General features: G+C 40.2%; 1 protein-coding gene across 2 annotated transcripts in view; it reads right to left on the bottom strand.

Annotated features, from left to right (window-relative positions):
• Positions 1–4926: 4926 nt before the first annotated feature.
• The window catches only part of XRCC5 (X-ray repair cross complementing 5), an 83852-nt gene continuing 73811 nt past the window's right edge, over positions 4927–14967 (bottom strand). The window contains exons 20-21 of one of the 2 annotated variants that reach the window (XM_063095034.1): positions 5941–6015; positions 4927–5167 (exon numbers count right to left, since the gene is read on the bottom strand). In XM_063095034.1, the coding sequence (XP_062951104.1) occupies positions 5153–5167; positions 5941–6015 (90 nt within the window). In that variant the 3' untranslated portion in view covers positions 4927–5152. Of the gene's footprint in view, positions 5168–5940; positions 6016–14967 lie in introns of those variants that run through there. The other variant, XR_010023415.1, reaches the window with a different exon arrangement.

The raw sequence follows: 14967 nt of genomic DNA, 5'->3' as shown, positions 1-14967 counted from the left end.
CCAAGCCAAGGGTTGAGATCCCCTTACCGGTCATCTTTAAAAAAAAAAAAAAAAAAAAAAGGAACAGAGTTCATTGTCACCTGCATTGGACCAACTTTGGGTTTAATCAGCAAGACATCCATGTAATCCAGAGATGACTGCACTCCCCTGGGTATCCTGTTTTCACCCTTGCCCTCCTTGAAACTGGTCACACTTCGTAGCACTTATTTATATATGTCCCCTAAAATAACCAACTTCAAACACATTAATGAGAAGTGAATATTGCACTGAACATGCAGTGGGGAGCCGAAGATGCACTCACCCCCCACAGGATGAATTCAGAACAGCATGCCCTTAGACACCTGTGCTTCCCTGCTCCCCCGAAGTTGCCTTCCTCTGCGGCTGCCCCATTACTCTTCTTTCTCTTTCTCCGCCTCCATCTCTGCCTTCACTTACAATAGAATTGTCATCAGCAGCAAGGGTGGAAGCAGCCAGGACATCACTGCTACCACCTTGTTTCTAAGCTTGCCCAGGGTGCCATCTTCTGTCCACATTCCTCTCCCCATCTTGCCACCATCCAGTCCCCCAAGTAGTTCATCGAAGTATTTACCCAATAAACCGTACCTGTTTCGAAGGAGGAATTTTCCTACAAAGTTAAGTTTTATTTTCCATACTGTTTTGTCAACAGGCTAAATACTATATGAGCTCGTTAAACCTAACAATAACCCTGTGAGGGCAGTTATAATTCCCAGAACACTGAAAAGGTAACAGGGAAGGGCTTAGAGAAACGCAGAGACTCACCCACACTAAGACCCCATCCCAGGTCTGTCAGACCCTATGTCAGTGCCATTACCCCCTTCCTCGCCTCCCAACGCTGCAGTGCAAAGGTGGGTGGCCTGTGAAATGTCAAATGGGAGACTATGGATGGGGCATGTGTCTGGGACTGCTTTCTCCACACTCTAGGCAGCACCTGTTTCCATGATCCTTTTTTTTTTTGGTGGCTGGCTGGTACAGGGGTCTGAACCCTTGACCTTGGTGTTCTTAGCACATGTTCTACCAACTGACCTAACCAGCCAACCCATTTCCATTATTTGCAGCCCACTCCTGCAGTCATCTATGAAAATCCTCTGGCTGAGAAGGTCCTGTCTTCTCTTAGGCCATCCTGCCCACAGATGAAATGCAAGTGGTTTCATTATTGTGTAGTTTATAGAGGTTAAGAAACCTGCTAAGGCCACATAGCTGTTAAGTGCTACTGACATTGGGATTTAATAAACCTAGGAGTACCTAATATTCAGGTGATGCTTTGAAGCACTATGCCATTATGTCTCTCTAAAGAGCAAAAGGTAGTCCTGGGTTACGTTTGGATGGACAAAAGGGGTGTTTCCTTCCTTTCTAAATGATCACAGAGAGCCAACACTAAGCAGGGATTAGCAATTCTATTTCTGATTAGGTGGACTGATGTAAATGGGGTGAAAATGAGGGGTTAGGGAATGCTCCTTTCCCCACCACCCTCCTGATATTCCCCTGCCCAGTAGAGGGAGGGGACTTACAAAGATGACTCACTACTGGGCCATACTGTTAGGTGTCATTAAAACACTAACAGGCCATATGTGTGTTGAACAGTCATATGCATTTACACTTTGTGCTGCATGCTGCCAGCCAGGCAGCAAAGCCTGGGCCTACTCTTTCTTTTTTTTTTTTTTTTTTAAAAAAGATGACCGGTAAGGGGATCTCAACCCTTGGCTTGGTGTTGTCAGCACCACGCTCAGCCAGTGAGCAAACCGGCCATCCCTATATAGGATCCGAACCCGTGGCCTTGGTGTTATCAGCACCGCACTCTACCGAGTGAGCCACGGGCCAGCCTAGGGCCTACTCTCTGAGCAGGCCCAACCAGATGCTTTTACAGTCTCAGGCTTGGCAGCCAGTTGGTGGTTAAGATCTGGATGGAAGAGACAGACAACAGACCTAAGCCACCTAGGCCACCTAAGCCAGACCTAGCTGTTCGAAAGATCTTTGGAACAAGCTAATATGAAAGCAGTGTGATTTCCATTTGCTGTTCACTCTTCATGCATTTAGCTCCACAGGAAGTTAGCAGGAGAGGGGCAGTTGGCAAGGCAAGAAATGGCCATTCCTTGGGACCTGGTTGTGATACTAACATAATATAATCAAAACCCAGGGTGACCATATAATGTATAATACATATCAGGACACTTTTGAGAGTGAAAGAGTGCTATTAATTATGCCAGGACAATTCCCCGGTAAACTGGGATGCACTGTCAACACTATGAAAATCTACCCTGGGTCCTAACCCACTATCTTGATCACACAGACTTTATTTTTCTACATAGTAACTAACTAGATTTAAAAAACCCTAAGTCCAATAACAATAGATAATTATGCAAATTAGCAACGGAATATTCAAGTTCTACAAGAAATAAGATGGAAATAAAGACAGGAGGCAGACCTATTAAACAGTTTGTATGTTGAGCTGATGCCTCCCTCCTATTTGGAGTTTTCTTAAAAGCACCTCATTTGTGGAAAGGACTTTGGAGTTTAGAGTACTTCCATGGGCATGCTGTTACTTAATAAGCCTGTGAGGCAGGTAACAGATTCAGCATCTTAACAAAGACCACGCATGTAGCAAGCAGCAGAGGCACAACTCTGTCTGGGATCTGGGCTAGGCCAGTGTTCTCTCCCCTCATGGCATCTGCTCTGAATGTGCCACCAGCTTGTGTTCTGAAACTAGAATACCTGGGGGTTGAGGAGACAATATGGAATTAGGCCTATGAGAGAGACAGTGGAGCAAACAGAATATCCGTTGCCTGAATCAAAATTAGCTACAAAGCCAGTCATTGGCAGTGCTCATATTCAAAATAAAAATAAAGTTATTTTCAAAACCATCCTGGTCTAGGTAAAAAAAACTGTCTAACCCCAACATGGCTTTCCAAAGAATTTTCCAGGATTCTAAATTTTATGTGTAAATTAATTGGCAAAGGATTAAAATCCAACATTTAAAATACTGGTTTTTTTAACAGTGGGGCAGCACCTACACTTGAGGGGGCATTTTAAATGCATAGCGTCATTTGGGTTGTGACTGGGGGGTGAGACCCCTCTTTTATCTCTGCTTTCTAAGTCTACAAATTTTACTGACAAAGAAGACCAAAGGTGACAAGGACCATAATCAGTGACTTCCAATTTACAGACAATACTATTATTTGTGGGACTACTGGGCTTTTGAGGACTAGCCCGTGGCCTATTGAGGACAACATAGCACTTGCTGTTCTCCAAGGCTACAGTCAGCAGGAGTGGAGTTCTGGAGATCTGCAAATCTCATCTCTGGGAAATGCGACCTTGGTGTGTTTTTGGAAAACATGACATCCCTACTCAAAACAGTATGTTATGACAAAGTCTATACAGTACACATACTGTGCCAACATGAAATGGATTTGGAAATTACATGGCTAATTTAGTCCTTCCTCTCCCTAGCCTATGAAATTCATTTCTTCCTTCAGCTATTCAGATAACTTAGGTGAAAGCAGGGTTAGGGAAGCACAAATAATCCTGATACATACAACCTAAATCAAAAGGTATGAGAAAATTGAAAGGACTAACTTGATTCAAACTTTTCCTGGTTTGACAGAAAGATTATTGCTTCTAAGAGAAAATTCCCCAAACTACCAAAGATAGGGGTGCTTGTGGGGCCATACTTACTGAGCTGATTCATATTGCCAGGAAGATCTGATGAGAATAATGTAGAATTTACAAAAATAGTTTTCACTTTGTGATTCTAAGAATGTCTCAGTTTTGTCCAAGTCACAAACATTCCCTGGGCTTTAACTATTCAGCTGGACAATATGACAAGGTTTCCTTCCCTGGAATTGCTTTAAACAGGCACCTGTATATCAAGTTTGACTCAAATGTGCATCGTATCAAGGTACGTCTTAGAAGCCCAAAGAACCACTCTTCTCTTTCTCCTCAGCTGAATAAATGATGTTCCATCTCAGAGATCCATTTTCAATCAGTGCCTGAGGGTCTTTCTCAACACAGCACCAAAGAAGTCTTTTGCAGACAATCAGCAATTAGAAGCAATAGTCATTTACACTTTTAACGTTATATGTGCCAAATGAAGTGCATCAGTGACCACATATGGAGATGCTGAGGATATGGCAGACTGGGCACCAAGAAGTTTGTGACACCAAGGAAGGGAGTTAGAGCTTGGGGAAGCAATGAGGACAGGAAACAAAGAAAATAAGGCTTTGCTATTTTCTTGTTTAGGAAAGCAAACATCATCCAGAGAGATATGTTGGCTTATGTAGAGGTGGGAAAGACTGGGAAATTAAGAAGTGTTTTAATACAACCTAACTTTTTCTCTTTGAGACCTGCAAGTACAGAATACTGAAATGATATACCCTTAACAATTGGTGATGAATTTCTCAGTTTTTGTTTTTGTTTTTTTAAGGTTCACTGAAATTGAAGAGGCTGGTCCAAAACAGGGTCTTTTTTTCATGAGATACCACCATAACCCACCGCTTATGATGGATATGCAGGGAAACTGTGCTCCACTTCCCACTCTGCTTCAGGAAAACCACCTATAGATTGAGCTAAAGTAATGTGGTGATTAAAAAGTCTTAACTAAAAAGAGAAATGGGTCAGTCTTTACCCATGATTTTCCTAACCCAGCTACTGGCTGATAGTAAACAAATGCTATTGCTCTATCAGCATAAGTTGTGATTGCTGTTGGAAGATCAGACAAAGGCCTCCTGGGAAGGGTTGATAAACCCACCAATAACCATGCCATGATTCCAGTAAGATGTTAATCACTTCATGAGGGTCGCAATCTTCACCAGTATAACAGGTCAGGAAGAAATCTATTTTCTGAAAACTTTAAAGCATGTGTGTAACATATTAAGATCAATAAAAATATAAAAGAAATAATACACCAATAAGAAAATAACAATGACTCTTTATAAACCTATATGGGGTCTAAGTTATCCCTTACAATATATATGTGTAGGTATTCATTCCACAGAGAATTGGTAATTCACTTCCGAGTAACCTGCTGGCACTATCTCCAGAGGTCTGGTTCCCCTTGAATGGCCTCCTCCAGGTTGTTCTGTTAGAACTCCCAGCACCACAGCGATGGCAACTCTTAGATTCCCCACACGTCCACGAACTATATCATGTCCAGCTATAAACAAGAGCAACATATTTAGGCCAACTTCAGATCACTGCTTCTCAGGTGAGAGAGGGTTTAATGAAAATGCTTCTCTACACTAGTAGGCATGCATGGACTTGCACACTTATTCAAGGCTATTTTAGGAGTTAAATACCAAGTCTCCTCATTTCAGTACTAAGAACTTCTCCACAAAAGGGATAAAGGGTACTATGTAGTTTTGGGTGGACAGTTGTCATACGAGGCTTAAAGGCAGCAAGTTTCCAAACGTAAAAGATGGATACAAAAACCAACATTTACACAACTTGCCAGGCATCCGCAACATGGTGTAATGAGGTCCAGAAATCCTCAAATGCCTATCAGTCTATTTTTGTTTATATTAAGTTAATTGAGAACATTTAAGAAGTAGGCTTTTTAAAGGCTGTTTTCATTTGTCAACCCACACAAATTACATGTTGTATTGCTTAGTTTTGTATTGCTTATTTTCAGTAAATTATAACATTTTGCTTCTAAAGGAACAGGCTTCCTAGCTTTTTTAGCCCTTTAAAGTAGTGAATTAATTTGAATGAACAATATAGCCAAAAACACAAATATAGGAATTGCCATTATGAAATTACTTATCTGACTAAATTTATAATGGCAATAAATAATAGTATCGGAAGCTTTTGGCGTGTTAGAAATTTAAACACAAATAAGAAACAAGTCTATGATAAGCAGCTTTTGTGGCTTATTTACAGCTCTGGTGATTTCAGTCATTAGAACACCTAGTATGTATTAAAAGTACTTACTAAATCATCCACATCACCACCTTCTTCAAATCTGGCTGCTGCATCTTCATTTGGTGTTTCTTTGGGGGCCAGAAACTGAGAATAGAAAGTCAATTATAGTACCAAAATGACATTTTTGCCTCTTTTAATGGAGAGAACAATTTACTTGCATTATCACAGGCAAACTTAGGAAGTCTTGCTTAGCAAAGTCTCACTGCAAATGGCCCAAAGAAGTATCCTCGTGGCAGACTCTCCTTCATCTGGCACTGCATGAGAAAACCAATTTTGAGGTTCAATAGTCCATACTAACTAATCACCAGAGAAAGTTCTTGTGAAGAGGTAGGAATGACATGGCTTATCGAGACAGTGACTATGTGCCAGGGTCCTGTATCAGCCCGATGGACACCTGATATTTACATTTCTGTCTCCACAGGGGATAAACTGTCTTGTGCTACAGATTGGATGCCCAAGTAACCTCACTGAAGCTTAAATCCCCACTGTAACTGTGAGGGTGGGAAATTCTATTATGGTAATTAAAAGGTAGGGTTTTGAAGAGGTGATTAGGTTGTAGGACCATGCTGTAGTGAATGGATTAAAAATGGTGGTCATGGGCATGGTTCTAAGGGCTTTAAAAGAAGAGCACATGAGAGGTTAGTCTCTCTCTGCTCTGCCGTTTTCCGCCATGTGAGACTCCTGGGTCACTGTTACGACCACCAAGGCCTTCACCAAACGTGTTCCCTGGACTTTGGACTTTCTAGTCTCCGAAACTGTAAGCAATAAATTTAATTTTCTTTATAAATTACCCAGTTCCATGTATTTTGTTATAAGCAACAGAAACGGACTAATATAGCTAGTTAAGATTAGGAAAATAACCAAGCACCCCAAACCAGTATGTCTTGATCTCTATTGAAAGGAACTCAAGAATCAAGTCAAGACTGTAATCATCTGTTCTTGAACTCCACTGAAGACTAAAGAAGTAAAAGGAGGACTTCTTGTAAGAGATGCAAAACATACAAATGGGTAAGCTTGGGGAGTTGTTTAATTCCTTTTATGGAAATCCTTCAATTTGTGCTAGAAATTGTTTGAAAACAGGCGGATAACAAAAATGAGAAAGCTTCTATTCAGCATCAGCGTTTCAGACCCAAAGCTTCTATAAAAGGCTCAGAGACGGAGAAAAGCAAAGTCCCCGAAGTGAAGTCTGTGAGGATCTAGGAATGACATTCGAATTTTAAAAGGTGCCCTTGAAAATTATCCAAACATCTCCTTCCACCCTGTCTTTCTGAGAGATAGTGGTGAGGAGCCTTTTCCTTCAAGGCATGTAGCAGCTGCATCTAATATCTAGGTTCTGTCAACGCCTATCTATCCTAACACTAGAAGGTGATCTTCTGGTAGCACAACACCCGCCTGCAGTAGTGAGTGTTCTAAAGAGGGCAGTGGAAGCTGGGGCTACTCTGTTAGCATTCATCAGGGTGGCGTGCACGGAGCACACATGCGGGGAGCAAAGCCAACCCTCCAGCTCACCTCTGCTCTCCTGCAGTTGCCTCTACCCAAGAGAGAAAATGAATTTTCTCACTTTTCCAACATGAAAAAAAAATGGCAAGAACTACTTTCCCTTATACATTCCTGTTACTTTTGTGGTACAATAGATACTGTAGGGAAAGTGAAGATAAATGGTCAGGGTCCCTCGGGGGTTCGGAGTCTTTCTAAGCATTTGATGTAAATATGCAAATGTGTCCAGGTGTTCCTTGGTTATTGTCTAATGTAATTGTGCATGTGCACCCAGGTGTTCCTGAGTCGTCTTGACTCACACCCAGGTGACATGGGTTATCGGACTTAAGTATAAAGGACGAGTGGCTCTGATCCATAGGCGCCCCCGCCCTCAGGGAGGCCACTACTGCTGCTGGAAGCTGTTGCTGCCAGGGCCCCCGGGGACGTCCTGGGAGGCCACCACTGCCACTGCTGCTGCTGAGGAAGCTGAGCACTGAGACTGAGCTCGTGTTGTTTGCCAGTGGCTCCTGGGATCTTTCCCAATTACCTAGCTTGTGGACCTGTATGTGAGGGGTCCAGTTACCCAGCCTGGCATGTGAAGAGTCTGTGACTCGGTCTGTACAATGGGTTTGAAGGGTCTGTGGGCCCTAGCCCTAACCCAACAGATACAATCAAGGCCTCTGAAACCTGAGACCTATAATTAAACTAAAATGTCTCTTTAATAAATTATAAACCAAAGTCACCCTTTAAATATTAGGCTGCGTGTAGCAAGTCTCAGGAAGCGAGCTCTGTGTCCTGCCGTTGCTCATGTACAAAAGGCCATATCTGCACAACTGGGTGCTGCCTTCATGAGCACCATGGACATGGCTGTGGCGGTTTGCTGAGTCAGCCTCTTTCCTGAACTTTGCTTTCCCCAGTGAAAGCCACCTCCTCATTCATTAACTTCAAATTTGATTGAGAGATTAAGAATTTACTCTCTTTTAGGGACATTTATGGATCTTTCCATAGCCCATTCTTGACCCAAACCGGACGATGTACAGGGTTCTAAGAGATGGAAAAATCCTAGCATTGGGGCAGTCTGGAACAGAACTGTCATGCAGCTTCTACATCTTTAGTTCTATTTATTTTTATTCTGGGGGATCATTAATAAAGGTTTCTGAGGGCCAAATATAAATAAGAAATCCATACATTTATTTGCATATAGTTTATGCTTAAAGGTTATATAAACTGTGCTCTCTACTAGATTCCCAAATTTATCTTTTTAAGTGGGCTTCCTAATGATTATTTATCACTAATATAAAATGATTTTTATTTTGTACCTCTCCTCTCCTACTCTCCTACTACATTAACCCTTGCATGATCCTTCCTATATTGGGAATATATAGCTAAAAGATAAGATTTAATTAATCCAGTTGGGGTGAAAACAGTGAAAAGTAGAGCTGTGTCCTGACAAAAACCACAGATGACCAGCACTTCCAAACATATAACAAACTTTCTGGGCTCAGTGATTCTATAGTTGACTATATCTTTTATTGCCTACCCCTAGGTAACCTGATACTGTACATGGTAGGTAACTTATTGATGAATATGAAAACTCCTTATTGTTTTCCGGCACTCAGCCTCTAAAAACTCCAATTCCCATTCCCTCTCTACCTGCAAATCCCCTTTCACACAGCAATTAAAGGATAAATTAAGATAGGACAGTCTGCACAATATGACCATGGCATATATAATTAAACACAAATGGCACATCTCTGAGACTAGGCCAAATTCATAGGAAGAGAGAAACAGCAGCAAAAAAGCCCGTCATTTCCTTCGTGCTAAACATCTGCAACTGATTTTCCTGACAGATCTGCTTCACATTTCTGCGTAAGCAAATTATGGTTAAAAGATGGGCTGCCATCCATTATCCTTCCCAAAGCCCTGGGCAAGGCTGATCTCTTCCACATATCACTCCTCATCATCAGAGTTTTTAACTGCAAGTAGTTCCAGGCTGTGCAGTGACAGGGACACTAGAGATAAAGAAGAGAACTCAGTGATTGGCCTGCTTTCTCAATAAAAATGACAGATTCTCTGAATGCAGAAGAAAAGGGTCTCATCTTTTCTTGTGTTCTTTCCCTGTGCAATATGCTGAAAAAGTAGAGAATAAACAGAAAGGACATCTGTATGACACACTCCTCCTTCCTCAAACCACCATCATTTACTTGGGGTTACTGAGAAAGAGACTCCTTACCTGGAGATCTTTATGAAATGATAAATTACTACTTTTTAAGTACACTTAAATACAACACTGGCCACAAGCAAGGAAATGGAATCAATACCCTTATATAGAAACTTCCAGTCCCATCCCTCCATGAGATTAAAAATCAACAATTGGCTTCTGCTCAGACCGTTACAAATTCCCAAATTAATGGCTTCCATCAGGCTGATTCTAACACCATCGGATGATTCCAAAGAATCACTCGTAATCCAGATGTATAAAAAAAATCAAGAAAAGTCAGTTTGCATGTATTTTGCCTTAAGTGACAAACTTTGGGTTTCACTACTGCTACCTGTAACTTATTTCATGCTATAAAGGCCATAGTGCAACCTAATGTGGAGAACACAACCATAACCTTATTAGCTCTCTGTTTCTCAGAAACCCTGGACAAGCCACCTGACCTTTTCATAACTAATTTTCCTCAAAAATAGAATAGAAATACTACTCATCCTAGCTATCTCATGGGGTTTTGGAGCATCTCAGATGAAATAAAGTATGCAAAAATGTTTTAAGGTCATGTAAGTTTTATAACTCCTAGGAATTTATCCAATACATGAGGAATGTTCAAAAAGTTCATGAAAAGATTCATATTATCTTTTAATTCTATTTTTCCACAAATGTTTTAAAGTACCCTCATATGTCCACCAAATGATATGTCCTAGAATATATATAGCATCTTTATTCATAATTCTTAAAATTTGAAAGCAATCAAATGTCTACCATGGCTGAACAAATTGTCGTCTAATAAAAACTGTGGTATAATAATTTGGTATAATCATAAATTTGGTGTAATCATAATTATGAATGAACTGTGGTATGAATAAACTGTGGTATTATCAGAAAAGGGATGCTACACAGCTATAATAAAGAATAAATAACAATAACATGGATGAATCACAAAAGGCATGATTCCAATTACATGACAACAATAGGCAAGACTACTCTCCACTGATACAAGTCAGAATAGTAATTACTTCGAGGGACAATGGGGTTCTGACTGAAAAGGTACCAGGGAGCTTCCTGGGGTGATGGGCGGTGGGTACTCATGTATATGAATGTGTAAGAACTCACGCTGCACACTTAAGATCTGTGCATTCAGTGTATGTACATTCCCTTTCAACCAAAATTTAAAAATTGTATCTTGAAAGTATCAAGCTCTAAGTAAATATTAGATAACACTGTGATGTTTTCATTATTGCTTTTCTTGTACTAGCACATAGAAAAACTACACCAGAGATTTAAGGTAGAAAAGAAAAGCAGGAGAGAGCAAAGGAAAATGTCATAGGGTCCAACAGGGACCAGCAGTTTGAGAAAACTGTTCTCAAAAAATGATTCTTAAATTTTGTCTTATAATCTTTCACAAGGTTTTGGAGATCTTTCATATACTCATACACACAAAACTGGCTGTGCTCTTAAAAGAGGGAGCACGAGCATCTTTTCTCTGGGTAGATGTGGCTGGTGGCACTATAAGGTAAAGGCATGCAGAGGTGGCACTCTCATGTGGTGGAATGTGAGAGTAATGAGTCCAGGGGTCTGGGTTCTAGTCAATTCTGCTACCACTAACTTGCTGTGAGACACTAAGCTAGTCAGCTTCACCTCTCAATATGGCATTGGTAAAATGACCAGATTGCTAAGCTCTGAGCATCTGATACGAAGGTGGAAAACCAATAAATGTCAATAGCAAAAAAGGACAGATTAGGCAGTTACAAGGAAAACAAGCACTAAAAAGATTTTTTCCCCCCACAGTGCTTATATCAAATGATTACTGAGACATAGCTCAGCTTCTTGGAATCCTGTGAAAAACAATACTCCACAGCCATTGGAATAAATCCCCTTTCCTGCTGTGTTCTCAATATGGAGTAAAAAGAATGGAGGTCTCGGGGTCAGTTCTAGAACTGGATTCCTGGACAGTCACTTCCTGTGAGATCTCAGACACACCACTGTATCTCTCCTACCCACCAAAGAGCCGTGCAGTGAGAATGACCTGATGGATGAAGGGTGCACAAGGGCTGTACAAACACTTCACCAAACATCCAACGCCAATGGCGTGTCTAACACCACCACCCAGAACAGAAAAAGTTAAGTGAAAGAACTGACAGGTTACAATGACAATAAAAACGAATATAAAAGAGGGGTAATATTTATGCCTAGGGTTTTTTTCTTTGTTTTTTTTTTTGCAGCTGACTGGTACGGGGATCTGAACCTGGGACCTTGGTATTATAAGTCTGTGCTCTAACCAACTGAGCTAACTGGCCAGCCTATGCCTAGGTTTTAAAATGAACTGAGAGGTACCAGGAAACAAAAGAAAGTGACAGTATATACTTATGTCATGGAAGAACTTTCTATTTCTGCAGCAGCACTCACCTACCTCTATTTCTCAAAGTCATAAAATCCATATACTGTATGTATAGAACACACAGCTATAATAAAGAGGGAAACAGCTCTCCTTAAGATGTTGTGTAACTGTAAAGTTATAATTTAATTTTCATTTAAAATAGACATCCCTTGATAATTTTTTTCTTTCAAATGTCAACATTTAATAGCTAAAATTTGACAGCTTGCTAACTTTAAATGACTTATAGTAAATACCTTGAAAAAATTTAAATGGATTGTGAAGATTGTTCTTTAATCTCTGATTATAGTCAATTTCTCTTAAATGATTATTTGGGAAGTGACCAAACTTAACACTTGAAGGCAAGGTAAATGAATATTTCAGGGCATGGTCAAAAGTGATTACACTTTCCTAACTTGGCTAAGAGAAATAGCTGAAGCATGTCTCTCCTATTAAAACCACAAGGAATTGGCTTCCTTGAGCCAGAATCTCACTAATGTTAAAAAAAGAAAATGGTATTTTCTAAATATGAAAGAGAATCTGCAAGGTTAATGTACAATATACTTTGGGGGGCTATGAGACAATGTATATCACAGTGCCTAGCATAGAGCTGATACTCAATACGTTTTAATTGACTATTCTAATTTCTTATCTGCCATGACAGTGAAGTTAAGTTTTGCTGGTAATATTGGAAACATAATTACTTGACTATGTTGCCTTGACTATGAAAACACTGTGCTCCAAAAGGAAGAAGACAACAGTCAATGCCAGGCAACCAATGATGGCAGCAGAAAAGCTTTTCTCCACTTTTTTTCAACATGTTCTCTTTATTCAAAGATGGTGAAGTTTCCAGAGTCGTATTAAACTACAGCTGAAATCAGTTCTGGTGATACTAGAATCATCTAAGGACATCACCCCATATCTGGCTGTTAACTGAAATTTCTCTCTATAGCTTAATTATCAGACATTAAAATTCCTGATGCTTAGGCTCTGTGCCCTTAAATTCCAAAGAAGATATTGATTGCACTTGCAATATAGAACAAGCCTCACACAATTTCCAAGTGCATTATCCCTTTTTAGATTTCTTTCCTCTCTAATATTCTAGATTCACTTAGCTAGACACCTTTGCTTAAGACGTACGGGTGGGAGCAAACATTACATTTTTAGATCTGTGCTCCCCACTCCCCCCAAAACTGTAATATGTACTCAACTCTCACCTGGATAGTAGATTTTTTTTTAATTCAATAATGACTAAAATTAAGTTACTTTACTTGTTTAGCAAAAACTGACTGATAAGCTTTCACCCTGTGTGATGGCTAATGTGTGAAAACCTGACTAGGCTATGGTGCCCAGTAGGCCCATCACACACTACTCTAGATGTTGCTGTGTAGGTGTTTTGTAGATGTAATTAACATTTACAATTAGCCGACTTTAAGTAAAAACAATTACCCTTGATAACGTCAGCAAGCCTCATCCAATCAGATAAAGGCCTTAAGAGCAAAAACTGAGGTTTCCCAAAAAGGATATTTTGCTTCAAAACTATAACATACAGAAATCCTGCCTGAACTGACAGGCTGTCTTACAAATTTCAGACTTGCCAGCCCCCACAATCGCATGTTCCTCAAAGTCAGTCAAAGTCTTTCTGTGTGTGTATGTGTATGTGTGTGTGTATTCTGTTGCTTCTCTTATTCTGGAGAACCCTGACTGATATACCCCAGTTCAAGGGAGAAGTATTATTACAACACTGTATAAAGTGACAAAAAGAAATAAAACCAAACATTTGTAAGACATAATCAAGCCCACAGTACTCAGTACTGACTGTGGCAGAAGAGAGTACAGACATCTTGGAACTACTGAGACAATTAGCACCTTAGAGTATGCTTCCAAAATTCCAGGATCTTACTTCCTAAAAATAGGGACCATATCTGTTCTTTAACAAAAAACTTTTGCCAGGCAAAGCACTTAATAAATATTCTTATAAATTCTAATTTTTCTCCCAAACAATACTATGGTTTCTACCAAATGCCTTTATTGAGTTGAAAATTCAAGGCATTTTCAATTTGGCCTGAATTTAGCCAGGTGATAAACATCTCTAGTCTTGATCCTGCCATTATCCTAACAAATTCCTGTCTGCCAGCCCCAGACCAAGCTCTCCCTTAGCATGTGTAGTTATTTTCTGAGACTCCTTTGCCTCCCAGTGTACCATCTGAGCTTCTAGAAGGCAAGGGTGCTGTCTTATCATCCGGCACAATGCTTAGAATATGGTAGAAGCTTAGTATCTGACAGCTGACAGGTATTGGGGCTAGCAGGACTGGATCAATCAGTGACTGTAACTGGAACTGAATGTTATGAACTATATACTTTGGACTCATAGCTGAATCAGATTCAATATTCATACAACAAGCAGGGAGGCCTTGGCCTAATAATTAGCATCAATAAAAAGCTCATGGTATCTGTACACATGGGATCTTTTGCGGAAAACACCTGAATGTCCCGTATGCCAGAATACTAGTGTTTACCTACCTACTGCACATCACAATCAGCAGAGGGGCCTTTAAAAACTCAAACAAACCACGCCCAGGACCCATCTCAGACCAACAAAATCTCTGTAGTGATTCTGATTTTTAATCAGTATTTAAAAAGAAAAAAGCTCCCTATGTGACTAACGTGTGGCCAGGGTGGGAATTACTTGGCAAGGTGAATTTCATTGCCTTTACCAGGGCCTAGACTAAGCTTGGTTTACACACTCTGGAGTTCAGCAGCTCTAGAGCTATTGAAGCTGGGATTGCAGGTGAGTTCTAGAAACACAAGAATGGCCTACAGGAAACGGACAAAGATTGTAATTTTTCCCATGAGGATGCTGCAGTTGTGGTAATTTGCTTCTTGGTTGAATAAAGAATAGGTGCACTCATTTAGTTACTTTTCAAATTTAACTTCTTCAAGGGCATCAAAAAAATAATGTCCGCTG

The sequence above is a fragment of the Cynocephalus volans genome, chromosome 1 (genome assembly GCF_027409185.1).
Source record: "Cynocephalus volans isolate mCynVol1 chromosome 1, mCynVol1.pri, whole genome shotgun sequence".
Classification (NCBI taxonomy): Eukaryota; Metazoa; Chordata; class Mammalia; order Dermoptera; family Cynocephalidae; genus Cynocephalus; species Cynocephalus volans.
The sequence above is the reverse complement of the archived record's forward strand: the minus strand, read 5'-3'. Positions and strand labels throughout refer to the sequence as shown.